General features: G+C 38.3%; 3 protein-coding genes across 16 annotated transcripts in view; 2 read left to right on the forward strand and 1 right to left on the reverse strand.

The window, feature by feature from the left end:
* LOC117495121 (interferon-induced protein 44-like) overlaps positions 1-7,936 on the forward strand; it is a 47,877-nt gene extending 39,941 nt beyond the window's left edge. For all 10 annotated transcript variants that reach the window (XM_034146213.1, XM_034146215.1, XM_034146219.1 and 7 more), the window contains 7 exons: positions 1,526-1,680; positions 1,878-1,929; positions 2,134-2,329; positions 2,981-3,133; positions 3,520-3,691; positions 6,513-6,613; positions 7,233-7,936. In XM_034146213.1, the coding sequence (XP_034002104.1) occupies positions 1,526-1,680; positions 1,878-1,929; positions 2,134-2,329; positions 2,981-3,133; positions 3,520-3,691; positions 6,513-6,613; positions 7,233-7,433 (1,030 nt within the window). In that variant the 3' untranslated portion in view covers positions 7,434-7,936. The remainder of the gene's footprint in view (positions 1-1,525; positions 1,681-1,877; positions 1,930-2,133; positions 2,330-2,980; positions 3,134-3,519; positions 3,692-6,512; positions 6,614-7,232) is intronic.
* A 462-nt stretch (positions 7,937-8,398) lies between these two features.
* On the forward strand, positions 8,399-13,776 carry LOC117495972 (interferon-induced protein 44-like). The gene is made up of 8 exons (XM_034147609.1): positions 8,399-8,482; positions 9,361-9,841; positions 10,431-10,479; positions 10,930-11,125; positions 11,228-11,380; positions 11,487-11,658; positions 11,980-12,080; positions 13,038-13,776. The coding sequence occupies exons 2-8, from the start codon at positions 9,370-9,372 to the stop codon at positions 13,224-13,226; spliced, it is 1,332 nt and encodes a 443-aa protein (XP_034003500.1). The 5' UTR covers positions 8,399-8,482; positions 9,361-9,369; the 3' UTR covers positions 13,227-13,776.
* Positions 13,777-15,187: 1,411 nt separating this feature from the next.
* The window catches only part of rabgap1l (RAB GTPase activating protein 1-like), a 104,519-nt gene continuing 93,379 nt past the window's right edge, over positions 15,188-26,327 (reverse strand). For 4 of the 5 annotated variants that reach the window (XM_034147605.1, XM_034147604.1, XM_034147607.1 and 1 more), the window contains 7 exons: positions 25,695-25,787; positions 22,534-22,644; positions 21,527-21,631; positions 20,744-20,827; positions 20,188-20,259; positions 18,990-19,190; positions 15,188-18,186 (listed from right to left, as the gene is read on the reverse strand). In XM_034147605.1, the coding sequence (XP_034003496.1) occupies positions 18,025-18,186; positions 18,990-19,190; positions 20,188-20,259; positions 20,744-20,827; positions 21,527-21,631; positions 22,534-22,644; positions 25,695-25,787 (828 nt within the window). In that variant the 3' untranslated portion in view covers positions 15,188-18,024. The remainder of the gene's footprint in view (positions 18,187-18,989; positions 19,191-20,187; positions 20,260-20,743; positions 20,828-21,526; positions 21,632-22,533; positions 22,645-25,694; positions 25,788-26,327) is intronic. The other variant, XM_034147606.1, reaches the window with a different exon arrangement.

The raw sequence follows: 26,327 nt of genomic DNA on the forward strand, positions 1-26,327 counted from the left end.
GGCGAGCCGTGAGCTTTATACCTAGGCCCTCTGACACCCACCAATTCCCTCGAAAAAAAGAAAAAAAAATAGTTATTACGTCACAGCGTATACTTCAGCGGAATATCAAAACAACGGCCCAGGGTGCAAAACGCATCAATGACAGCGACCCTCTACCACACAAAACAACACCTGGGAACCCAATTTGTGTTCTTTGACATTGAAAATGATATTGCATTGTGTTTGTTACTTTCGTTGCAGTTGTATGTCTTAAGTGTAATTTGGCATGCTTTTATTTTTAAGGCGAGTTCACGCTGTTGACAGGAAGTTGTTGTTGCTATGGAAACAAGAAAAGTTTCACAGCGGGCGGAACTTGTCATAAAGTCTGCGATAATAAATCCCACCCATTTAGAGGGAAGATATGATTGGTCAATTGTACTGTCATTTGACATTACTCTCTCGTTCAGTTACTATAGCGGGCCCTCTGTGAATCGCAGAGAGGGCCAGACGAGCTTCTTTCATGTAACCCTTCACATTCAACAGAGACTGAACAGGCAGATTCGAAGGATTTATTTCTTTGGAAATGTTATTTTAAATACAATTAAATCAAGTTTTTTTTCGGTAAAACTAATGAAAAATATAACAAAAATAATATTAAAAAAATATATATTTAAAAAAATATATATATTTTTTAAATGTTTTTAAATATTATTTTTTAGAATATCTTAGGCCCTCACAGAGGGCCTAGAGGGCCCTGACGGCTCGCCACTGTGATTGACTCAATAATATAATACATGACTTTGAGAGTAGGCAATCTAGGCATATTAACAAAATTAATTAAACATACTTATCACGGCGACGGTGTACTGAGATAAAAAAATGTTTTACATTTTATTTTTTTATTTTTATTTATTTTTTAAATCATTTTTTGCTAGGGGGCCCTTAGCCTTCTCTCATTCTTTCTTTCACTCATCCATTTGGCTAAACAGATTTTTCCCCACATTAAATTAACTAAATAGTTTGAAGTATATTAATAATTGAGCTAACAGGACTGTTTACAAAGTTGATGTTGATGACCTGCCAGATTTATTTAAAAATAGTGAATATGTGATAGCAAAGCATTGGTTTTCAAATAACGTGCATAGGCCTACAAGTTACCCGTAGAAAAAGAAATGATCATACAGGAACTTGCAACACCACATGTTATAAGGCACAGATTTTGGCCTGCACTTTGAGAAAGAAAGTCGGATTCTATGTAAAAGTCAGCGTCCTGTCTTGTTTAAGAATTAATGTTTCCGACGCATTTTCCCTTTTTCAATGTTTTACTTTTATTGAATTCTATTAAAAACACTTTCTTTCAGTAGTGCTCAAATTTCATCCCAAAACTCACCGTGGCTCAAAATGTTTTAGTAAACTCACTTCAATGCTTTGTCCATTCAAACAATGCTGCTTTTTTTAGATCACATTTGAGGTCACATATGTTTTCCAGTGCTTCTTTGTTTCATCTTTTCTTTTAGACTGATGCATGTGATTTTTTCTTCACCAGACTAGCCAGTTTTTCATTTGCCACACCTGAATGTCCAGCTCCTGCAGCTAAACCGGCTTTTGCAATTGTAGAGGACGTCCTAAGTCATTTAACCCTTTGTTCAAACGTCAGTTCAACGGAGAAAGAAAAGAACACACCTTCATATACGTTTCCTGGTAAGCTACTAAACAGTTTCACACAAAGAAAGAATGATACACAACTGTGTTCCAGATTTCCCAACAGTTTAATGCATGCTTCAAGACGCTCCATGCAAGCACCTTACATATTGTGAGCAGAAGTGTCATTAGTGTCAGTATTCTGTAACCCTAACTTGAACCGGATGGAGGCTTATCAACTTTTAAACTCTCCTCAGCAACTCAACCTAAGTTGGAATCTCAATGGAGAGAAATGGAGTGGACAGAAGAGTGAGTAAAACATTCAAAATCAAGTCATGTTTGCAGCTCTTTTAATTACGTCAGAGTGATAGAACTGGTCATTTAGAGCAAGAAGATAGAACATAATTTAAACCCTACATATATTACCTTTATTCCTTTAACTCATGTTCACAGACACTTATCTTTTCAAATTATTCTGAACAGCAAGTATCTCTTCAATATTTTCTAATCTAGGCAAAAGGCGAGTCTGATGAAGACTGTCAGCTCCTACAGGCCGAGCTGTCACGAGGGGACTCAGGCTCGAGTTCTCCTCCTGGGTCCGGTCGGTTCTGGAAAGTCCAGCTTCATCAGTTCAGTCCAGTCTGTGTTTAATGGAAGAGTCACCAACCGGGCCATGGTGGGCACCTCTTCCACCAGCTTCACCAAGAAGGTACAAGTGGAGCAATAACTGAGTGGGAACAAAAGAGCTGAAATTCATTGTTGCGTTTCTCAAATTAAGGAAGTATTGAAAAGAGAGCCTCATCTGGCCTTTTGGAAAGGCACTGAATAGCTAGCAAATTCAAGCGGTATCTATACACTATCCACAAAAAATGAAAAACAGCCGAACACCATTCAAAGAGACCATCTGTAGTCAAAGTATTGTCAGTCATTTCCCATGTTAAATAAAAGACTAATGTTATCTCCAATTCATCAACACTTATATTCAATACCAGTTTCAAGGTTGTTTGTAAAACATCATGAATTAGCAAAAGGAATTCAAAGTTAGACAGAGTCATCTTTACTCAAAGTCCAATTACTAGCTTTCCTGAAGCTTTCAATTTCATGGATTTTGTCTGTGTAAGAGTTTGCCTGGATGTCATAAAGTTGGCCATGACAAGTCCAATTATTACATATTAGATTTGAATATAGATTAGGACAGACAATATGCGCACACACTCACACAAATACATTTATCAACGGTGAACAAAAATGTCTCAAATGTGTTCATCAGAAGACACTGTTCATGCAAACCTCCGTTCACAGCTTAGATGTTCCCATCTTTTATAACCATCCAATTAACTTTTGTTTCTCTCTGTCTCAGCTGCAGTCCTTCAACATCCATGGTCAGAAAGGAGAGGATCCTACTGGACTGGTGCTGTGTGATATCGTGGGCTTGGGGGGTGGAGAGATGACTGGACTAACCCTCCATGACATCCTGTCTGTCATTAAAGGTCATGCACCAGAGGGGCACAAAGTAAGCAGGATAAATATGACATGTTCTAGTTCGTAGCTTGCAGCTTTACCCAATGACTGTTGTTTGGTAAAGATGAAAATATTTCACTATTTGTACAGACATTCATAATTTCCCAGAGGATACATCCTTACTCACTTTGTTGATCATCCGACCTGCGCCACCATGAGGTTAACAGTTGGGTTCATAGAGAAGTAACCGACTGCAACCTAAAACCCATGGTTACCGTAATTATTAACAGCCACGTAAATAACAAATCCCGGAACTGAACATGAAGTAGCCCAACACAGACCGTGGTACAATCTGTATTTGCTTTTGTCTTTGCAAAAACTACCTCAACATGAGTTTTTTTTTTTTTTAAATGTAACATCCTCTTTTCTCTCTCCTAGTTTAGCCCAGATCAACCAGTGCGGTCTGAGACTGTGGGCTATATAAAGAAGCCAGGTCTGAAAGACAAGATCCATTGTGTTGCCTTTGTGGTAGATGCCTCTAAAATCCTGACCTACCCCAAAGGCCTCGGCACCACCTTCAGGCTGCTCCGAAAGCACATCAGTGACCTGGGTAAGTCAGGGACACATTATCGGTCCAATACAAAGACATTTTCAAACACAGATGAACTACTTTTAAAGACAAGATGGGCTTTGACTTTTAATATGAATGTTGTAGAGCTGTTCTTCTGTCCCTCTGTTAGTTCCTGTTGAATCTGGATGTTGTTTTAACCAACCCGGTATCACGGCAAGACGTGAACATGTGACGATCTACCATGCTGGGAGACGTGAATATGTCACGGTTTCGTCCCTTCAAACGTGACAGTTACACGGTATTGTTAACATGGCCCAACCAGTGGAGAAATACCCGGAAGTGCCAAGCAAATGGTCTACCGCGCCTATTTGTCGGTTTTTATTGTCAAAATGAGATGTTTTTAATTTATTTTTTAATCGTCACACTTGATTTCGCCGATTTTCTTGTTGCCCTAGCTGGTCGACACCTCTTTTAGCAGAAACAAAGGCTACATTAATGTATTACATCGATGTTAATCCATGTGTGTGGATCATAGACTGGTGTGGATGTGGAATTAACGGACGTGACGTTGTGCGATTGACACAATTTACAAACTCTTCAACTACAACCCTAATTATATTTAAAAACATTTTAGAAGGCCTCACGAAATACTTTAATGTAAATTAAAATGTAAATGTGAAGGGATGTGTGTAATGTGATGATTGACATTATTCACCCACGGATCTATGGGTTGGGGGTATTGTTCCCCACGGACATTTTAGTTAACCGGACTTACTGTTGATGTGAAATCCGAAAAAAAAATTAAAAATACAATAATACTTTATTCCGAGTTTGATTGCTTTTCTCTTTGGAGGTCATCACATAACGGCATTGTAATACACGGTTCGGCTGCATTACATATGACATATCTGCCGTAGTTCTGTATTTATAGAGCCCTGATGAGAAGACTTCTGGACAAACAGGAAGCACTGCCGCCAAAACTGAAAACGTGACGTGGATCATAAATATATCAGCAATTAAACAACATTTTACATTTCTTTTCACACAATACGTCTCCTTGCAGTATCAATACTAATTCGGCTGACTTTTATATTTGATCCAATTGGTAGATAGGCTGTATTTACACCATAACGGTGCACAGCTGATAGAAAGGCACATCTAGTGGTTAAAGCACGTTATTGAATTTGATTATTTTATTATTTTTCACAAAAATTAAACCATCAATAGCAGAAACAGAATTAACTGTCATTAGTAAACCACCCAAAAAAAAAGATCATAAGTGGTTTTGTTTTATATATATTTTAAGGATAATAATAGCAATGTAACACTGTCCATGACACTTACTGTATAACACTGATTTGAAAAACATACAGAAAAAACTAATTCACTGCCCTTAATAAAGTATTTAAATATACATTTCAGGTGTGCTGTTTTGTTTAGATCATTGACATCTGGAGCTCTTTTAATGTCCTTTTTGATTATTGTTACACCAGGTCTTGTCAAAACCTTTATTCCATATTCAATAGCCATTACTAAACAAAACAGCAATTCTACTCCACTACAATTCAGAGGTTAACCTGGTATTTTGACTCCACTACATTTATTTTAGTTACTTTGCAGATACTGATTAATGATGTGAAATATAAACAACCCTTACATCAGGCTTTAGTTACACCTGAGTAAAATTCAGGGAAAGGTGATTGTCAAGTGCCAACAATCAGGAGAGATATTTGATAGTTGCTGCTTGAGAAGACTAAACATTTATCTGCAGATCCCTATAAAGTATATTCATTACTCGTTATTCTCTACTAATAGTTAATTAAAGACTGTATATAATGGCTATTTTGCATATCCCTTTCAAGATTTTCTAAGGTTCATTGACATATCATATACACAACTAATTCAATAACGTGCTTTAACCACTAGGCGGTGCACACAAGGTACACACAGCCATAATAACTTTGTATTATTAGTGTAGGACACTTGTGTATGTATAACATCTGAAGATGTGTAGTTTTATTCATGTTTTCACATAATTGTACAGGATATTGCTATATTATTTCACATGTTTTACTTATAATATCTGATTTGTAAAACATCACAGACAGAAAGGTATATCTGTCATTTAACAGTAAGCTATTGAAATTCTGAATCCATAGATGTGTCTCCCATCACCCAAATCCCCTGACTATTCTCTCAACTCAGTATTTACATTCTTATATTCAAAGAAAATCAGTAATATCTTTAAAAACGACAAGTCCTTTTATATCAGCTGTGCACCGTTATGGTGTATAACGTATTTATTTTCGGATTTCACATCAACAGTAAGTCCGGTTACTTAACTAAAATACGGGTACTTCTCAGGCATGCCGGGTAATCTGTGACGTTTCGCTCTCTCAAAAGTTGGGCCATTTTATCATCATGCGCGAATGAGCAACTCTCATAGGAATGAATGAGGCCCCGCCTCCCACGCTGTATCCAGTTCTTATTATACATCGGTTGGGCCATGTTAACAATACCGTGTAACTGTCACGTTTGAAGGGACGAAACCGTGACATATTCACGTCTCCCAGCATGGTAGATCGTCACATGTTCACGTCTTGCCGTGATACCGGGTTGGTTTTAACACACTGCTTTGAAGTTTCACTGACCTTTTATGTATATATTTTGGGGGATTTTGTTGTGGTTACAATTGCTGGGCACTGATATTCATAATAACTTTGGGCTTGAAACCCTCTTTACAGGATTTACTAAACAAAAGCACTGTTGAAATGTCAGTGATTTATTTCTCTGCAATGTAACAAATGAAAGCCTTTTTTGTAGTGACATCTTATTGACAGCATTGTATTGTGTCTGCTAGACATTCACCAGGTGGCCCTGCTGACCCAGATAGACCAAATTTGTCCAGAAACGGCCAAAGATGTCACCCAGGTTTACAAGAGCTGCATCATTCAGGACATGGTAGGTTTAAAAAATATGAAATAGACAAAGTATATCCATTATAGAGGAGGGTGTGATCACCATGCAGACTACAGGTGGGGACGTTTTACCAAAATGAGTGTGTGACCAGTTTAGTCTCCTGTGATCTGAACCATAATGGAACATTTGACTTTGTTTGCGGTGCTTGTTTATAAATATATCTTTTTTTTTTAGGTACACATCATTAAATTACAAGCTAAAGCAAAGTCACATGACTCACTAGTCACATTAGATTTTTGGACAAAGGGAAAGATCATCATTGATCTGCCATTCAAACATATACATGTAACATTTAGTTTGGTGAGGTAAGACACGTAAAAAAGCCAAATTACAGCCTGAAACTATTTTAACATTCTTGTTTGGACCTTTTTATAATTTTGCTATTTTTCAACTGTCAAATTGAGGACTACTAACCCTGTTTTGATTATTTCTGTCTGGCTTTATAATAATGATATACAAATAACTTTTGTGAGAGTTAAGACAGGGCTTGAGATGATAACTGTTTTCTATTTCAATTTGCCATTGCATCTTTCTCTGCTTAGGGAATAAAAATACCTATGTGGTGTAAATCTTAGTCATGTGTTTGTGTGTGTGTTTGTAGATGAATAAAGCTGGGGATCTGTTGGGTATGTCTACCTCCTACATTGTCCCGGTGAATAACTACTCATCAGAGCTGAAGCTGAACGTGAACAACGATGTGCTTCTGCTTAGAGCTGTGGACCACATCCTGCAGTATGCTGACCTGTATTTCCAGGACAATGCACCACAACACACAGGGCCAAAGATCGATTTGGGGGTTTAGCGTGGAGCATTTAAAAAATGTCGGAGCAACTTTAAGCTGTTTTTTCAAAGCTACAGAATGTAAATGCTACATGTAATAGATCATGTAACATATAACACTCTCATTATGTCATTATGTTTGTATTTGTAAGTGTGATCTGTTCTTTAATAAAAGGTAAATGGTCCAGGAACAGCATTGTTTTTGAGTGGCACAGAGTGGGTGTAAGTCATCCCATACTTTGTCTTTCTGTTGGTGGTAAAGACATTTACAAGTGTCTTACCGTATTCACAATGGCATCATTATCATGGCTGAGCACCTAACTGTGAGGTTCAATAATTTTGTTTTCGATTGTATGATTTTTCCTCACTCTCAGGGTCTATTGCAGGTGAACATCCTCTCTTACGAGTATAATTCACACAATGTACAATATATAAATCTCCATCTCTTTGCCTGTCACTTTTTTATAGCATCTACTGTTTATATCAACTGTATTTCCAAACCTTAATTAAAAATCTTTATTCACATTGTTGTTTTGATTGTCTGGCAGCAGGACATGTGAAGTTTTTAATTTTAACGTGATGGTAGCAAAATTGTAAATGAAACCTATGAAAAGCCATACATGATTATAGAATATATCTTATGAATGGGAACGTGCTTCTTCAAGGTCTAGTGTTTTTTTTACAGATTGGGTGAGGATGTGGTGAATCCTAGTTCAAACACGTGCAAACTTGCCTCATAAAAAAAGTATAGCCTACGTTTATTATAAAGTAAGGTCTCTCCAGTATGAAGCCCATTGTGTGATAAAAAGTGTCATGTGACAACTGGATTCACGTTCAATTTGAACAAAATGGAACTAAAGGAAGAAAACACTAGGGAGTTTCACATGTTCAGGATACACAGTGGGCTACACAGCTTTATTTAGAGACAAACTTCAGTTTTATTTTGAAAGCCAAATTACGGAGAATATCCGGATACTTTCACTTTCGTTTCTCAATTTCTGAAACCACATTTCTGCACATCTCTATCGTAGCTGGTCAAGATCCTCAAGTATCTAGATAGAACACAAGAAGGTAAATTTAAAAAAGAACAACGGATTATATTTTGCCAAAGTTTTATATGAAATTGAAGGGCGGTCGATCACATCTTGATTTTAACCTGAACTGAGGAACAATCAATATTGTTGTTTTAGTGCCACGAGGGAACTGTTAAAACGTATTCGAAAATGATTTGTAACCAAACAAAGAGAGAAAATTAAGGTGAAAATGGGGGGGTGTGGTAAAAAAACCTAACTTTTATGGCTGCAGTAGGCTATATGTAAACCGAGGTGTGGCAGACTGAGACAGGGGTTTAGTGCTACTTGTTTAGCTGCCTTTACATCGATTTCGACTGATAATGTGCTGTGATTTAATTTTGAACTGTGATTAGCTCAGCTTTTTTAGAGCTATTTAATAATGTAGGCTTCACCTCTACTGATCTATATTCACCTTCCCCATATTGCTCTCTTGCATTCAATGCAAACTGCAAATATTATTTTTTCTTGCTAGATAAAAAAACAACAATGGCCTTTGCCATTGATCCAACCTTTGCTTTTTTCCTTACACTATACAGTATAAACGTATTTTTCTAAGCTCTTCTCAGAAGGTATAATTTACATTAATGTCTTGATTGATTTCCCACAATTATGAATAGTTGGATAAAACCAAATCTCTTTGAGTTTGTTTAGAAATAATCCACCACCCAACAAATATGATGGGGCAGAGGTTTCAAAAATATTTACAGATTGCCTTTTTATTATTCCATGAGAAACTAGTTTATACATGACCCAAGTAAACAATGTAAATGTTTTTATATGAAATCAAAGGATACAAATAAGGGGTTTCAACTTTAAGAAATCGATTTCACAATCCATCAATCTAATTTTAATTTTAATTTCTCATTTTATGACCAGCTGTCCACCATGAACTCCATGCTAACCAGGAGCAAGCAGGGAACTATCTGCTCCCAGCTGGGAAGAGTCAAACTGCAGCTGCTGTACAAGGCCAGCATCCACGGTTTCACCGGCCCAGCCTTCCACCAACGATGTGACAACCGCTGTCCCACAGTGTCTGTGGGCTATAACGCCTCAGGTTACGTGTTTGGAGGCTACACCAAACAACCTTTCAGTCAGTCTGGGGCCTATGTGAATGATGACCAGGCCTTTCTCTTCACCGTCAGTGGAGAAAAGCTCCTCAAATATCCGGTCACTGGCGCTGGTAATGCAGTGAAAATGATCGCTAACTGTGGTCCATATTTTGGAGAAGCATTGGTTCTTGTCCATGGAAGCAAAGCAGTTGTACATAGCGCTCCGGGGAATTTTTACAACTTCACTGCTGCTGATATGCATGGGAACGACCTCACCCTGACTGAGTGTGAAGTCTATCAAGTGGAGGGTGAGTTCACGATAATAACCAGTCACAAGTGTTAAATTATATTCAATCATCCACTAGTAATTGATTTTCATCCTATTACTGCCACGTATGCTGTTAGCGTTATTTAGTATGAACTCAAGTAAAGGAGTTGATCAGATTAAAAAAGAAAATATTCCCTCAAATATGATCCAGTTTCCCCAAAACCCAATTTGTGCCGTAAAGCCTTACACTTCTCACGTGAGATTGTACGACCATAGTGAAGGAACAGATGTTCAAGGCACAAATTGCCCCTGAACATCTGAGTGAGATGACATTTCCCCTAAAAGTTACATAATTTAGTTTAAATTATCTTCACCAGTCACCAGGCGGGCTCTGTACTTTTGGTATTATCGTTGAACCTATTAAACTTCATTGGGAGATGTTAATACAACATTTCAGGCAATACAAATGTTTGTTAAAACAATTAAATATGGCATGTCATATTAATGCCAATTTTATTTATTTTTTGCCACGTAAACTCATCTCATAGAAAAGGTTGTATCGGTGAATAATATTTTTTATAACATTTGATCAAATTGTTTTTCTCAAAGTTGTGTTTGTTCTTCAACAGAAACCACAGCACTTGAGAGGCCATGGAGGACTATACACTGGGAATCTGTGTAAGAGAGATACCGTCCTTCACATAATGCTATTATATGCTTTGCTCTTGTAAAAATATACTTTACTATACAGTATGACATTAATTACAGTGTGTTAATAATTTTGATATTTAATATGTTCTAAATGCCATGACATGCAAATTAGCTATGTTTGCATAATATACATAATATGCCAGCTTTTCTTATTATATTAGACTGTGCAAAATATTATGCAATGGGATTGTTTGGCATAATCAATTTAATTGACAATAATTGTACCTGCGACCATCACTGGTTCTATCAGATCTATCACAGAGGACAACTACATAATTACTCTGTAACTATGTCAGATTGACAATAAAGAACCTTGAACCTTGAACTTGCTGTGCATAACAATCTGTATCAACCAGGCTTCAAAACAACTGAAAAGCCTTTTTGCTAGAACATTAAAAAAAATATTTTCTTGTACAGGAAGAAGAACGAGCTAAAGGAGAGTATTAAGATCTACCAACCCACAGACAGCTCTGTGTCCCAGGCTCGGGTCCTGCTCATTGGACCAGTTGGAGCTGGAAAGTCCAGCTTCTTCAATTCTATCAACTCTGTGTTCAGAGGCCACGTCACCAGCCAGGCCATGGCTGGCTGCTTCACCACCAGCCTCACCAGACAGGTTAGTTCCTGCCTCTTGATGATATCCTGTTGTTTGATTTGAAAATAAAAATCCCTGTTCTTCATTTTGTGGTTTGTTGTTCCATCTCTTTGTTTGCAACAGTTTCGAACCTACTCAGTGAAAGATGGACGCAAAGGAAAACCTCTGCCAATCATCTTCTGTGATACCATGGGATTGGAGGAAAGCACAGGGGCGGGACTTGATATTGATGACATCAGCAGCATCCTCAAAGGTCATCTGCCCGACCGTTATCAGGTACAGCTTTTTGTAACATTCAGCAGGACATTGAACATATGAGCCATTGATCTGGCTGGAGTTGACTCAAACTATCTGTGTCTTTCCACTGAACTGCATGTTCCAGTTCAACCCCTCTGCTTCTCTGGATTCGGATTCTAGTGGCTATCTGAAGTCTCCTGAGCTTAAGGACAGGATCCACTGTGTGACCTACGTCATTGACGCCTGCAAGGTCTCCATCATGCCCCCAAAGCTGGAGGAAAAGCTGAATGCTATTCGTAGAAAGGTCAACTTAATGGGTCAGTTAAATGCACTACCACTTATTTAAAGAGACACTGTGATAGTTGATATTAAGCGGATAATGCAATTCCCACCTTCCCTTGGCCTACGCCTAAGACAGTGGATTACAGCCATTGGAACTTCTTGTAGGCGGTTGTATATTTACTGCATCGCTGATCAACACTGCAAACTACTAGCTTACGAGTAAATCCTGAAAGTCAAATTGCAACACAACATTTAAAAATAATTTCAGTAGTGCTACTTTACCTCAATATTTTGACAGGCAGACATAAAGAAATCGACAGTATTTGGAGATGTTCTTTCTGCTTTGGTGTTTCTAGGGATTCCTCAGCTGGTCCTGCTCACGAAAGTTGATGAAGCCTGCCCTTTGGTGAAAGAGGACGTGAAAAACATTTACAAGAGTGGCTACATCAAAGAAATGGTGAGGCTTTTACACAGAAAAAAAGCAAGATGAATTGTTGTAGGGTTGCAGTGTTTTAATGGCCCAAGCACTGACATGGACCTATTGAAATTCTTTATTTTAATCTTATACTGAGCACTAAATGTTTGCATTGTGAAGGCCTTAACGTTTACCAAAAGTTGATTTCTTCTTTTGAAAATTGTAAGGACTGTTGACAAATGTTTTATTTTAGGGTGTCTCGTTTTCTGGTTGTGGGGAAAAAGCTCTAAAGCGTCCCCTACAAATCTGCTAAAAGGCAGCCCCTCGTTGTGGTTTCACTTACAAGTATGACATTTGGTGGGCATGTAGAGAATGATGGGATGCACAAAAGTGCCTCTTGGTGTCATTTCGTAAACCCAACAGGAAGTCGGCCATTTTGCACTTTTCACATGCCTTATTTGAATGTGAGGCATGAATATTATGATGTGTGTTCTACACATGAGCAACATACTGTTGGTGAAGCGCGTGTTCTCTAGCGCCACATAGTGGAAACCTGAGGTGGTTCAAGATATGCAACACATCATTTCCTGTGCAATGTTCACTGGCGCGGCTGGCCTCCAGCAGTCACGGCAATTAACTGCTACGTCAACCGGGGCCCTTGAAGTACCACCTTCCATCACCGCATGCTGCTTTTACTTATTTTTTACCTTAATAGCAAGATATATAGGCTGACAAGCCAGTCAAAGATTATTTATATCCTTAAGTTTGTGTGATCTAATCAGGCTGATTAAAATGATATTGACCGTAAATGTATTGAAGATGTTTTTAACAATAATTTGAGAGTCTTTCTCTTCTGCATGTCTTTTACAACCCCTTTTACAATGTTGAACAGACAAATGCAAACAACATTCAGCTGTGATTTCACAAAAGCAGACATCATTCTTTGTTGTCTTTAGAAAAAGGCATGAACTAGTTTAATTTAAACCTTTTGTGATTCAGATGCAGGAGGTCAGCGCTCGTCTCGGTGTGCCGCTGTCCTGTGTTGTTCCCGTGAAGAACTACAGCGAGGAGTTGGAGTTGGACCCGGACTGCACTACCCTGCTGCTGAGCGCCATCATCCAGATGCTTCGCTTCACAGACAACTACTTTGATGACATTAGTGAGAAATTCAGCAACATTGAAGTGTGACGACCCCGAAAGAGTAGCAAGTATTTGTGCAGCAGGTGTTTTTATTTGTCCAACTGTAATGAAATGTCCATCACATTCAGGGAATTTGCCAAGTTTAAGTGAAATAAGGATATTACAGTTTCTAATTTTCAGTTGGAAACTCCCATTTTCTTCTTTAGAAACTAGAGTTCAAAACTTCAGTTAGCTGATCCAAAATGTTACATATCTGTTCTATTTCAAGTCACTTCATGAGTAGAAATTATGACATGATAGAGTGCTATTTAATTTTTTCATTAAAGGTGTAAAGACTTATTTACAGTACAATTTTTCTTCATTCAGTTGGACATTTAACCATAAGTTTGACTTATTAACATATTATCAGATATTACTATATATAGCTATGATCATTTATTCTTTACTGCTTTATTGTTTCGTTTTTTCAATTTTCCACACAATGAGTGTTACATTAGACGTTGTTTCAGCAATCCTTGTAAGTTTTGACTGCTAAGTGCACACATGGTGAAAGGTGATGCAAAATAAAGTTAAAGGTGGGGTAGGTAAGTTTGAGAAACCGGCTCGAGATACACTTTTTGTTATATTCCATGGAATGCTCTTAACATCCCGATAGCAATGAATATCTTAAGTGCTTTGACAAAAAATCCATAAAAAAAATTAATCTGTGGAAGCCGTAGTACTGTAAAAAGCACGACCAATCATTTGAGCCGGCCCGGCTAAAATAACTGGATGGCCTACCTGCCTGTCAGCCTTCCATCTGTGCACAAACTTATCTCGTGCCCTCATTGATCATGTGCGCGTTTGTGTGTGTTGGAGGAGGGGCTCCGTAAGGAAGTAGCAGATTTTTTCCGGCTGTGTATTTTCAAATTTTAGCACACTCAAGCTGGTTTCTCCAAAATTACCTACCCCACCTTTAACATGTTCAGTCATGGATTTTCTTCTACAGAAATAATTTGTTATATTGGCTGATACATGCTCTTTGTAAGGGTACAAATTGCAATGCGACCTGTAACTGCAACACAAATTTCAATTGGACCTGTTTTTTGTTATTTCGAAAACAAAAGTTTTGTCGCTAAAATGTGTCTAAGAATTCCAATAACCCCCTTCAAAATACAATTATTATATGTGTGGTAATACAAAATGTACATTAAAATGAATAAACTAATTAAAAGTAGTAATGCGCACAAACACTGAGATCCACATTTATTTAATTTGTTGGCTCTTTTAAATTCAATTGACCCAAAGTACAATGTGCAAATGTGAGCGAGGGGCTGTGAGATGTGACAACTATCCCGAGGCTGATATTTAACCTGAGATGTTTTGGTCGTGTGGCAGTTTAATAAGATAATGGTTTGGTTGCCAATGAGTGAGTCCTGAAAATAACTCAAACAAACCAAAACAAATTCTCTACAGAAAATGGGTTAAAAATCCTCAATGTGGAAACTCATGTCCCGCATGTTGTCCAATTATCCAATCAGGACACACCTCCTAATGAAGGCACAAGAAGGTGATGCTCAGTTATTCCCTGATCTGAAACAGATTAAGACGTGCTGAGGTCGACATCTTTATTTAAATCAATTGTTTCATGAACAAGCCAAGTGACCAATAAGGGTATTTCAAAACGCCCCATTACTCATACTCCTTTGTGTGCCTGAAGTTTACTACTTTTGTGTTTAAATCAGTCCAATTAACAATATAATTAACATAAACTCGTAGTTTTAAATTTGGTAAAGGAAGTAAAGACTACATTTAAAATGTTATGTTTGTAGGAGTAGTGTCATCATTTTAAACATCAATTACGCACTAATAAATTACACAATCATCAAAAAATCGTCGTTTTCAGTCGAGTCATTAAAGTTAACTTTTTTTCATAACATTATTTAATGAGGGGGAAATATCTCAGTTTTAATAGTCAACATGATTTAAGCTGTCCATAATCAATAACTAAAGTAAACATTTGCCCAAAGTGCATGAACAGAAAAACTGAGATTTATTAATGCGGGTCAGACAGTTACTGTACAGTTACAGTGTTGAGTCGGACCAGTCCCTCTCTGTGTAACACACACACACCTCTAACGCGACTCCCCGCCTGCTCTTGTAGGCGTTACAAATGAAATGAATTAGAGTGGATTATAAATTGGCAGCTGTCCTCTCTGCGACATTAAATCATCAGTTAAAAAATAATTATGCTCTGTGCTCAGGATTACTTTTAAACAAACGTACATCTTGAAATAGTGTTTAAAATATCAACATTGTGTTAGTGCACATAAAAGACAACTTGCCCACAGTTTACATTTAACCGGTTGTAGGACTTTGAATGATGAACGATTGTGAAGAAGGAATGTCCTGGAAATGCAAAACACATGGGATTCAATGATTCCTTTTTCTCCCTGGCCATGATATTGATGCATTTCCTCAGAGGCCGCCAGTGAGAGGACAATGGTCGTACTGGGGGGCTCTCGGTGGAAATGTGTCAAGCATACTGCTGAAAATGAGATTCAGCAGATCTGTCAATAGGATCAGAAGACATGGTTGTTGGGACAGACGTCTGGGGACGGAGCAGAGGGGACGCTCTTATCGCACCGCAGACACTCTCGGACATTACAAACTGTCAGATGGCTTTCCTCTCCTCAGGCAACGGCTTCAGTCATCAACAGAAAAGGCAGCCATGTGAAGAAGAAACCATTTCAACTTCAACCACTTAGGTTACAGTGCAGAACACACAAGAACATACACACCCAATAACACACTCACACACAACTACACATGGGCTTGGTCCGAGTCCAAAGGCTGATTTCAGTGACAACAGCAGTGGACAATAAATGGGGATATTTGGCACCTACACTGCAGCGTTCTGCTAACACAGCACTAACATACATGTTAAAGCTACACAGACTTTTTGGCAATTTTTTGTTATTTTTCAACCGAGTACACATACAATGAATCATCCTTGTGTCGTGGCTGTGGTCCTCAATCCTAATATTGTTATTAGCAAGCAGCAATGCAGTAATAAGTAGAACATGTATGTTTGTTTTCATTTATTTTGTTCTTAAAGTTAGTAGTCCCTTGTTGCATTAATATATCAAGCATACATGAATTTATTTTACTGACAGAATTACCTGTACATAAATAAAGATCGCTACATTTTAAGATTTAGAGTTTATAAGTTCTCAATTTCAAGAAATAACTAGTTGGCTGGTAACATTTAATACAGTTTATTCTGAATAGTTAGCACAGCAACTGACCACAGGAAAGATTCAGGTATAAACATGCCTAATTCAATCTTTGTGTAAAGAATCAATTACAAAGTGTGTCGTTATAACCAGACAGAGGGAATCAAGGTGTTGGCCCAGCTGTGCAAAATGGCCTGAGAACTGTTTGGCAATGACGGGGGGATCTTGCAGCTTAATTTTGCTTATTTATGCTTTGCTAGGTGTTTATTTAGGGATGGACTGTGCTTTGTAACAGACACTTTAGAGCATACTGAACATTAGAGTTACCTAATTTAACGCACTGGCTCTATATCTACAGGGAAGTTGGATAACAGTAACAGGTATGAACAGGTGACTACTTTGAGTACTTCCTGTAGGTGTTGTCTGCACAGCGTTACGTAACACAGGCAGGTATAATCAGTTCCTCCATGAGTACTGTGATGGATTATCTGGATCAATAGAAGCCTTTTTTAAAGTCTGTAAAAAGAACTAATGCCAGAAATAAATCACAAGTCCTTTTACCTCCAACTATACTGCTTGTTTGCACACTCCAAAGACAAACTGTGTACTCTAAAACAATAACATTAACAAATGAATTTAAAAAACATTTTCAAATTTACAACCAGTTATTTAAAAAAAACATTTTGGAGACATTCACTCAAAAAGAGCCCATTTCTGCTGGCACCACAACTGTGAACTCATTTATGGCTGCATGCGCGTTTAGTGATAATTCACACCATGAGTTCAACCCGTGACATCAAACTCTCTGCAGGCTGTCACTGTGGGTCTTCAGCGTTTGGACTCGACCGACTGTGCTTACCAACATCTAGGGAGTTGACATTCAATTTCCAAACGGTAAAAAAAAAATAACAAAGAACTTTTCCTTTTTTTCTGAACTGTACAAGATTATTACAAAAATCAATAATTAGTTATACATATTTATATGACAACATTATTAACGTTATATTACTATAAAGAAATACAACTTTTTGTGTTGTTTTTGTTTAAGACTGAATGCAGTATTCTTTTTTCAGAGTGCTGTAGCTTTGCTGCGCTGAAGGTCTCTACATATCTATGCATTAAACGTATAATATATCGGCACCTGTAGCTGTTTCACTCATTGAAAATATTATGTAAATTGTGAGACTGATTGTAATTTTCAGCTACATAAATCATAATTTCACACAGATAAATGAACTAACTGCAGTAGCAATATCTGGTCACAAGGCGGAGCTAAATAATCCACCAATAAGAGCCATTGTGTGTTTACCCAGCTTTCCTATAATGAGAACTCAACAATAAACGTGTAGATAACGGCTGCTGAGCCTCATGATGATCCACCCTCGCCTGTCACCTGTGACATTTACGTTTTGTTCACTCAAACGTAAACATTAAGTGAAACAGGAAGCAGTCATCCGCCCGTTTCCTCCCTCATATTTTCAGCTGTTTGCAGTCCAAGAAGCTGGCGAGCTCTATGCTGCCACCTGCTGGAAAAAGAATACTGCATTTCTCCGCCGCTTGTTCCTTCAACTTTTGTTCCTCAGCTCTAGTGTGCATCCTGCAGGGAAAGGAGATATGGAGGGAGGGGTTGTTTAGGCAGGCCCCTCCTTCGGAGAGGACGGGGTCTGGGACGTGGAGCTGGAGGAAGAGGAAGAGGAGGAGGAGCTCTTCAGGGAGCCCAGAGTTTTGCTGAACCACGAGTTCTTGGCTGCCTGGATCTCGTTCATCAGGACCCCCCGCTGGTGCTCCAGCTCCTGCAAAGAGACAGAAGTTTATCATTTGTTTTAGCTCCAAGTCTAACAACATGTGATCCTGACTGTTCAGCTACTAAACATATTTCCATCAGCTTTAAGCACTTTATGGCAATTGACAATTCAAAAAGGAAGCCAGATAGTCTTTTCAATGCAGCTGTGTATTCTGATATACACCGTCTTCTTGGTGTATCAACTAAGTGTCAGCAGCTGCATGTACTTTTTTTCATGGATTGTGTGGAAGGTGTTTTTTTTGTAGTGTCTCACTTCTTTGTTATGTTATGAATTTAAAAGTTTTGTTTTTAGTGAAATGTATGAAAAACTAGTGGTTGGATTGCTACAAAATGTAGTAGAGGTATCAATGTACCCTTCAGAAATATATCTCAATTACAGTATGATCATAGAGTACAATACTGAGGCTCCTTCCTCAGGTCAAGTTTTGTATTTGTCCAATACTAGTAGCTTTGTTTTACACTTATTAGCCTGCTAGCATGCTACAATAAGACAAGTTAAAATGCTTGTGTTTTAAGAATCTGCAAAAAATCTGCATTTTGACTTATTTACTGTGAGCATGTGGAAGTTAGCATTTAGCTTCAAGTGTTGCTGTACCTACATAAAGCTAGCTAGCATGAATATTACCTTATTTGTGTTTGGTGTCTATGTTTCTACCTTTTTTACACACTTTCTTTGTATATACTAACTTTACATCTTCATATTATATGCATTTTCTGAGGGAGTAGTGCCACAGACTTGACATCTCTGTTGTTATTTGTATTTCCACCCTTGTCCTCCCTGGTGTTGCTCACCTGCATGCGGCACTTGGCCTCCACCAGCTGCAGTTTGGTCTGAGCCAACTCCAGCTCCAGATGCCTCAGCTGCTCCTTCAGGCCGTCCTTCTCCTCGTCCATGGGCTCTGTGGATGTGTGGTCTCTCCCGGGGGACGAAGTCTGGAGGGACCCCAGGGTCGTGAACAGGTCCCTACAGCGGTCACAGCCCATCACTTTACTCTGCAGGGGCACACAAACACACACAGGCGTTAGGGTGGTGGGTGAACACACTGTATGGACATGTACAAATATATGCTAAAAATAAGTGCTGTGCCAAAACAAAGTAATACATCTGGTGTGGAAGTACACTTGCTTGTCTTGAGTTGAAAGTAATATCTTGGTGTTTTTAGTTGATTTATCTTTGTACTAATGCAGACGCCTGCTTAATCTAGACAGTGATGTATCCGTGTAAGAGCACTATGCCTTGATGAAGACTAAAACTAATTTAAAAGAGGACTTGGAGTGCGTTTCCTTTATTTTTCCTGGTGGATGGGACTTCATAGGCAGACCCATTAAACATATTTGTACACACTATTCCTGTCATGTACTTATTGCCCAAGGAAAGTTCAATCCCCAGCTGATCCATTTCATCACACTATATTCCCAGCTCAACCTTTTTAATCCAACAATCTGTGTTGGGTAAACATGTTATACACAGTTCAGCCGAAGCTTACATTAATCAGACCATATTTACACATTATCCAACATTGTTTTCTCCAAATCAGGTTTCTTTTCTCTCAGATCCATCTCATATAAGTAGTATTTATATGTTAATGACAGTAATTCTTTAAAAAACGTCTCATGACTGCAGTGTCAGGGTCCTGTGGTTCACCAACCATCACACAGGAGAAAGTGTGACATTAACTTGTATACGGCATTTCTTTCCTGAATAAACTGGAAAAACATTAAATTAAAAGACTGATCTCTTTCTTCAGGATGGATAAACTGCCACACCTACCAAGCGAGACGTTGCATGTCTGACGGGGCTAAACGAGCCACGTGGGATCATTTGTGCAATCGGGTTCTTTATTAGTGTAATAATGTTTCAACCTGAGCGTGTCCTAACAGAACAATGCTGCAAAGAAACATGTTCCCTAATGCAACAAATGGTGGTTTTAGTTTAGGTTTGAATGTCTCCCTAACGTGCATCAGCTGTTTATTAACAGTGTGATCTCACCCTGACGATGTCCAGCTCTTCTTTTGTTGCCGCCTGCTGTTTTTCCAACCGGGTGCTTAACTGGGAGCATATCTGAAAAAAGGAGAGGAAGTTTGTTTATATAGTAGACAACACATTTAAACTCAACTGTATTTTTATTTCTTTTTTAAAATACTCATTGATCAACACCAATGTACATTTGCTTGAGTAAGTAAAAAGGCTAATTTTCTACTGTTGTGCACGGGATAAAAAGCCTAAAGGAGTAAGGCAGGCATGATTCAAGAGAAGAGATTCAGTTACGTTTATTTTACTCCTGTTTCTTCAATAAAACTCAGCATTATGATATTTTCCTTAAAAGTAAATTTCACATACATATTTCCACATATTCAAGAAAAAACATCCATGTTCTTTGGGTTTCATCTGGTGTGTAGTGCAATCTGTATTACCCTGTTACTTTGTGTTAACAGTTACTATTAGTTGGGTATGAATGGTCAGAGTGACACTAATCATTTACTATTAATACTATCAATTTTGAATACAGCAGGTGGATTTATTTAGGTTATTGAAACAGTCAAACCTGTTTGTATTCAGCAATGATCGCTGTGGTTTTCTTGATCTCCAGCTCGGCTTTTTCCAGCTCCCTCCTGAACACTTCCTTCAGCTGGGAGAAACAAAACAACATGACAAATACATTGAAGTGTACACGAATGAGAACGGTGAACACAATGTTTATACAAATGCAAATGTCAGGGCTTTGGTAAGAATTATTAACATTCACACATCAGTATCTCATTTACAAAACATAATATATGACTTTAGCAATGCTGGCTACTTTTGGTGATATTATAAACCACCACTCGCAGGAAAGGTTGTGCTTAGTTTTAAAGGTACCCTAAAGGTTGCAACCGATAGAGTCCATACATTTTGTTTGTGGTTTGATTACGCTCTTGATCAACACAACTAATGAGTACCATTTCAATTCTGATTATGTGTCATTTTTTCTAGATAACTCTTTTGGATTGCTTCTTTAACTAGCACACTTATTCTGTTGTGACAAGGCGACTTTATAGTCAGTAAAGCCACCTAGGGATACATTTGATTTGGTCCATAACTAAAACTGATTTAAGTAGTGTGTTATTACTTGTGCATTTCAGTATTATAGCTGAACAGTGAAGCCCTTTGGCCAACTTCACAGGAGACACACTGTTGCCACATAAAGAATTGCTCAAATCTGTGTGTGTTATTACCAAACTAAACTCCACGATATACAAAGCATTGACTGCAGAGATCACTGAGCTAATTAGCCAACGAGGCGTGTGGTTTGTTAAGGCTGAGCTTATAAAGAGAGTGCAGGTGATACCTGGGCCGTCTCCTCCTCCTGTAGTCGTTTCTCCTCCTCTGTCTCCACCAGTCGTTGCTTGGTGCTCAGCAGCTCCTTGTTTAATACATCGGCCTTGTCCTCGACCTGCATGAACACACACAAACCAGAACATTCATTAAACAACAAATCTGCAACTGTAGCACAGACCCACCAGAGTGCACAAACACATTCAGAACTTGACACACTGGAAAATGTGCACTTTCATCATCTGTACTATTTTACTCATGAATACCGTTCTACAGACTCATTTAGAACTATCCAGTACAGACAAAGTAGTCAATTGCTTATGAGCACCTTAACAAAAGCTTTGGAGGAAGAGCATTTAAATCTGTGTTGCAAAACTTTTACCTATCAATGAACCTCTGTTAGATTTAAGCCCTGTCCAAACGAGTTAACACAATGCTGATTAAGTCTATTGCTGCCACGGAAAGCTGTCTGTGTTTCACAGTATACTGGAGCTGTGCTGTCCGTGATAGCTTCCCTAGGCTGCATGCTTTTGAGCTTTAGAGCGTTTGAGCTAACGGTATCTGTCTGCTTGTACACTTTTTTTTTTACTTTAATCATTCCTCTGAAGGCCAAGTGTTTTTCTATAATTTAGCCACTCCTGAAACATAGCTTCTGCCATGGTCCTAGCTGCTGCTACCCTGCTATGGTTTCTATAGCTCTCTCACTGCCAGAGGGGGGGGGGAGAAAAACTCCACACTCCAGCTTTAAAATCAGGAAACACCTTCAGCTGCATTTGTCTGTTTCTGTCAGAAGAAAGCTTTTTAATAAACTCAAAGTCTGAAATGACTATGTAAAAATGTAGCTAGTTACAGCACATTTCTAATTTGCTTAGTAGCATGTATGTTGTCAGTTGGGGAACAAATACTGCATGTATGAACAACCAGACTAAACAGATAGATAAATAAATACAGCTTTAACTTCAGACAAAGTTAGCGGACTATACTGTGAGTTTGAGGACGTGCTGTGGAGGTGTGTGTTACCTGGTCAAGGTCATTCCGAAGGGCAATCTTACTGGTTACCAGTTCATGGGCCAGGTCGTCATTCTCCTGTTCGAGTCGCATGCTGGCCTCCTGAAGACGACGATTCTCCCTCTATACACACAGAGTCACACACAGTCACACACAGTCACACACACACACAACACACACACACACACACACACACACACACACACACACACACACACACACACACACACACAACACACACACACACACACACACACACACACACACACACAACACACACACACACACACACACACACACACACACACACACACACACACACACACACACACACAATATCAGTAGTTGAAACAAACAAGATCGTTGTCGTTGTTTTTGATTAAGTGATTATGTCAGTAATCTCAGGAATCTTACTGCAGAATATGATGTTTTTTTTATGAATGTAACTTATTTTAGCACATACGTGGTGATATATCTGATAACAGAAGTAATGCTAACAACCTTTTTTGTTCACTTGACAATAAATGTAATATATTCTATTTATTTGTTTGTAGCAAATAAATGTAATGTAATGTACTGTAGCATATGTCCTGAAAGTCCGAAATTAAATGAGCAGCTTTCGTTCTGAAAAGAAAGTCCCCTTTGTAGACCATTAGTGGAGTCTCATGACTTCTGGTGTGCCTATAAACAGTCTCACATGCAGACCAATCAGTCGACAAGGTTATGTGCGGTCACCTGACCCCACGGCCCTGTCCCCCTCACAATGACAACACATACACAGACATTTGTATCCACACACACACATCTTATAAATACATGTATAAAATAGTATAAAGCTGATTTGCTGGAGCACCTTTTAAATATAATCATGTATGTTTAAAGTACAGATCACAACACACACATTAGAATCACACTCAGTCACATGTAAGCTGCTCTTCAGAATGAATTATTCATTTCCGATGATGGGTTTAATTTGGGCTACGTTGTTTGTGTGGAAAGTTATCATCTGCTGTCATTCTTTAGACTGGTTAAGTCTTTAAAATCTTACATTCTCTAGCTTTTAAAATCTCACTGAATGGTCTACTTCAACATGGCAATATCAATCAGAGAATAATACATTTGACACAGCTCTAAGTGTATTATATAAATATGATTATGATGGGTAGAAGCTGTTGGCATAACAATCTCTGAAAGGGAAATCTTTGTTGGAGCAGAGGCAGCTTACCATGCTGCGTTCAACATTTAAAACGTCCCACATTTAAACGTTTCCATATCCTGCTTAACTCTCTCTTCCTCTCGCTCATTTTTTCTACACATTTTTATCTTTTATACGGATAAATATTGAAAGCATTCAAGAAGAGTTCAATATTTGACCATAGATATTATGCATACAGTATAAACGGTACATGCACATACAAAGACAAATACACACCTCAAACAATACTGTACATCCCAATAGGTACGTACCTGTACTTGGAGTGTAAACCATATACAAAAATGTAACTACAGTAACAATCAAGTTTCTCAAATCCAAGAAGAGTATAATTTAAACCTGTGCTAAGTTACAAGCAGAAACATTCCCCTGCTGTGTCTTCTTGCTCTGTAAGAAATGATTTCCAGTGACTGCAGAGGAGATGGCTCTGCTCCAACTTCTTATCAACAATAGAGCGTCTCCCTTCCTTTCCTTCAGAACCAGCAGCTGACACAGCACTGCTGTCCCCGCCAAACCCATCATGTGAGCTGTTGTTTCACTCAAATGTTTAATACTTGTTTTATTCTTGTCTTAATTCTTATTCATTAAATTGTATCCCCTCATAATTACTACTTTTTGGATATTATTTGAGTAAATCAGAGTTGTATTGATTAGTAATTGCTCATGAATGTGTTTAGCTAGGAGAAAGGTTTCTTGTTTTTCTTTAAAACGTTCAACTCATCAAAGGGAACAAGCCGATGGCTGCAAAATAGTTTGAGGAGTTACCAACAAAAAAACTCTGTCTGTCTTGGTTTCAGCTTAACCACCAAGCATTTTCCAGTGAATTCAATTAAGGACAAAGGAATGCCATCAGCTGCGCAAGGCCTGCCCTGTGCGCATCTTGAATAAGGCTTAGGCGTGGGGGGGGGAACACTGAAACAACGACCAAGTTTGAAATGTTTACACTAGTTCAGTTCATTATGAAGGTGAGGGTCGAAGAGGGGAGGCGTTAGGTTCAAGCAGAAAACTGGAACAAACTATCTTTTACAACAACTGCAACATACTAGGTATCTCTGGGTGATGTAGTTGTCAAACGAAATCCTTGTAACCTCTGCACATCCTGCATCCTGATAAAGGTCGAAATACAGTGATCTCTAGCCATGGTCTAAAAAAAAAGGTTATTTCGTCTATAGGCGTCTATAGAATCATAAAGGTATATTGTTCCTTCACCCTAAAATAGAAGGTTATGTTGATATTTTCTTGCTAAAAAACCGCTTTGAGAGCTCTGAAAAGTTTAACCTGTATTTACATTTGACCTAAATGGTGAATAGGTTGTTTCTGTCTTAAACTGGGTCTTAACTTTAAAACGTTATAGTAAACTTTAAGGAGGGGATAATAACAAATATGTAACTGAAAATCTGTCCAATACTAAATAGTGTATTCATTTCTATGTAAGCATTGAGCAAAGAAAATAACAGCGGATTCAATGGAGCAAATAAAAGGAAGAGATGCTGTCTGAATCTTTTCTCCCCCTCTCCTGTTTTTACCCTCTGAAGAAAGTCACATTCAGCAGCCAAAAGATCTGACAACACCCAGAAATAAATGATGTTTGATGATCTGATGTGTGAACAGTCTTTTTTTTCTCCAGCCAGAACAGCGTCACAAGTATTAACAAAGGTACAGTTTGACAAATCAGTAATGTCTTCACAGGAGATGTCTAACTTTAGAGGAACGCGGCTAATTTTAGCAAATTCTTTCCACAACAAAAAACTTAAAATATATCAAAGGGCCAAGCGTTTTCTTACCATCTCTAAGACTGAACACTACCTGAGAAGTTATTCAATTAAAATCGAAAAGGAAACCATGCGGCTCTTACACCAATCCACAATGTTTTTATGTCATGTGTAACATAAACATTTGTGTGTGTGTGTGTGTGTGTGTGTGTGTGTGTGTGTGTGTGTGTTTGTGGTTCACGTCCTACCTGGAATCGGTCGATGGGGTCTTCCTGTTGCAGCTGGCTCTCTCTCAGTGTCTGATATTCCTTCTCAAACTTCTTCAGCTTCTTGGTTGGAACCTTAAAACAGAAGAAACGTTTTTTTGTTTTACCTTTCGTACACCAAAAGATGCATGATAAAATCTCAGCCCAGCAACTTTATCTTGAGAGGTTTTTAACATTGATCAGTGAAGCTATCTGTAAAAGACTATGATCAGTAGGTGCCACTGACATCTCTCTGACTCTAGCTTTCTCAGTAGGATTCAAACTAGAGACCTTCTCATAGCTTACTTCTCTCAGAAAAAATATGACTTTCCTGTCTTCTCCCCGAGACAAATACACCAGTTAACATTTGACAAGAAGGGTCAGAGGTCAGCAGCTCAACACAATACAGTTAACACATATTCAACAGGGTCAACATGTCCAATAAGTATTATGATGCTGGGTGATTTTCGGATAAGCTTCATTTTTCATATAAACAACATGACTGAACTAACTCTGAATATGGCAGCTGAACATTGTGCTATTTTGCCGCACAGCTTATATTTTGTACCTACTCTATATTTATGACGACAGTAGTACATGTTTCTGTAAGTTGTTCTCTACAGTACGTCGTCAGAC

This window comes from Trematomus bernacchii, unplaced genomic scaffold, assembly GCF_902827165.1.
Source record: "Trematomus bernacchii unplaced genomic scaffold, fTreBer1.1, whole genome shotgun sequence".
Classification (NCBI taxonomy): domain Eukaryota; kingdom Metazoa; phylum Chordata; class Actinopteri; order Perciformes; family Nototheniidae; genus Trematomus; species Trematomus bernacchii.

What these genes read in the sequence shown, in the direction of transcription:
- LOC117495972 (XM_034147609.1), top strand. Translation starts at nt 9,370, where the DNA reads ATGAACTCCATGCTAACCAGGAGCAAGCAGGGAACTATCTGCTCCCAG. An exon ending in ACTATACACTGGGAATCTGT is followed by an intron (nt 10,480 to 10,929) that starts GTAAGAGAGATA and finishes TTTCTTGTACAG; the next exon opens with GAAGAAGAACGAGCTAAAGG. An exon ending in GTGGCTACATCAAAGAAATG is followed by an intron (nt 12,081 to 13,037) that starts GTGAGGCTTTTA and finishes TTTGTGATTCAG; the next exon opens with ATGCAGGAGGTCAGCGCTCG.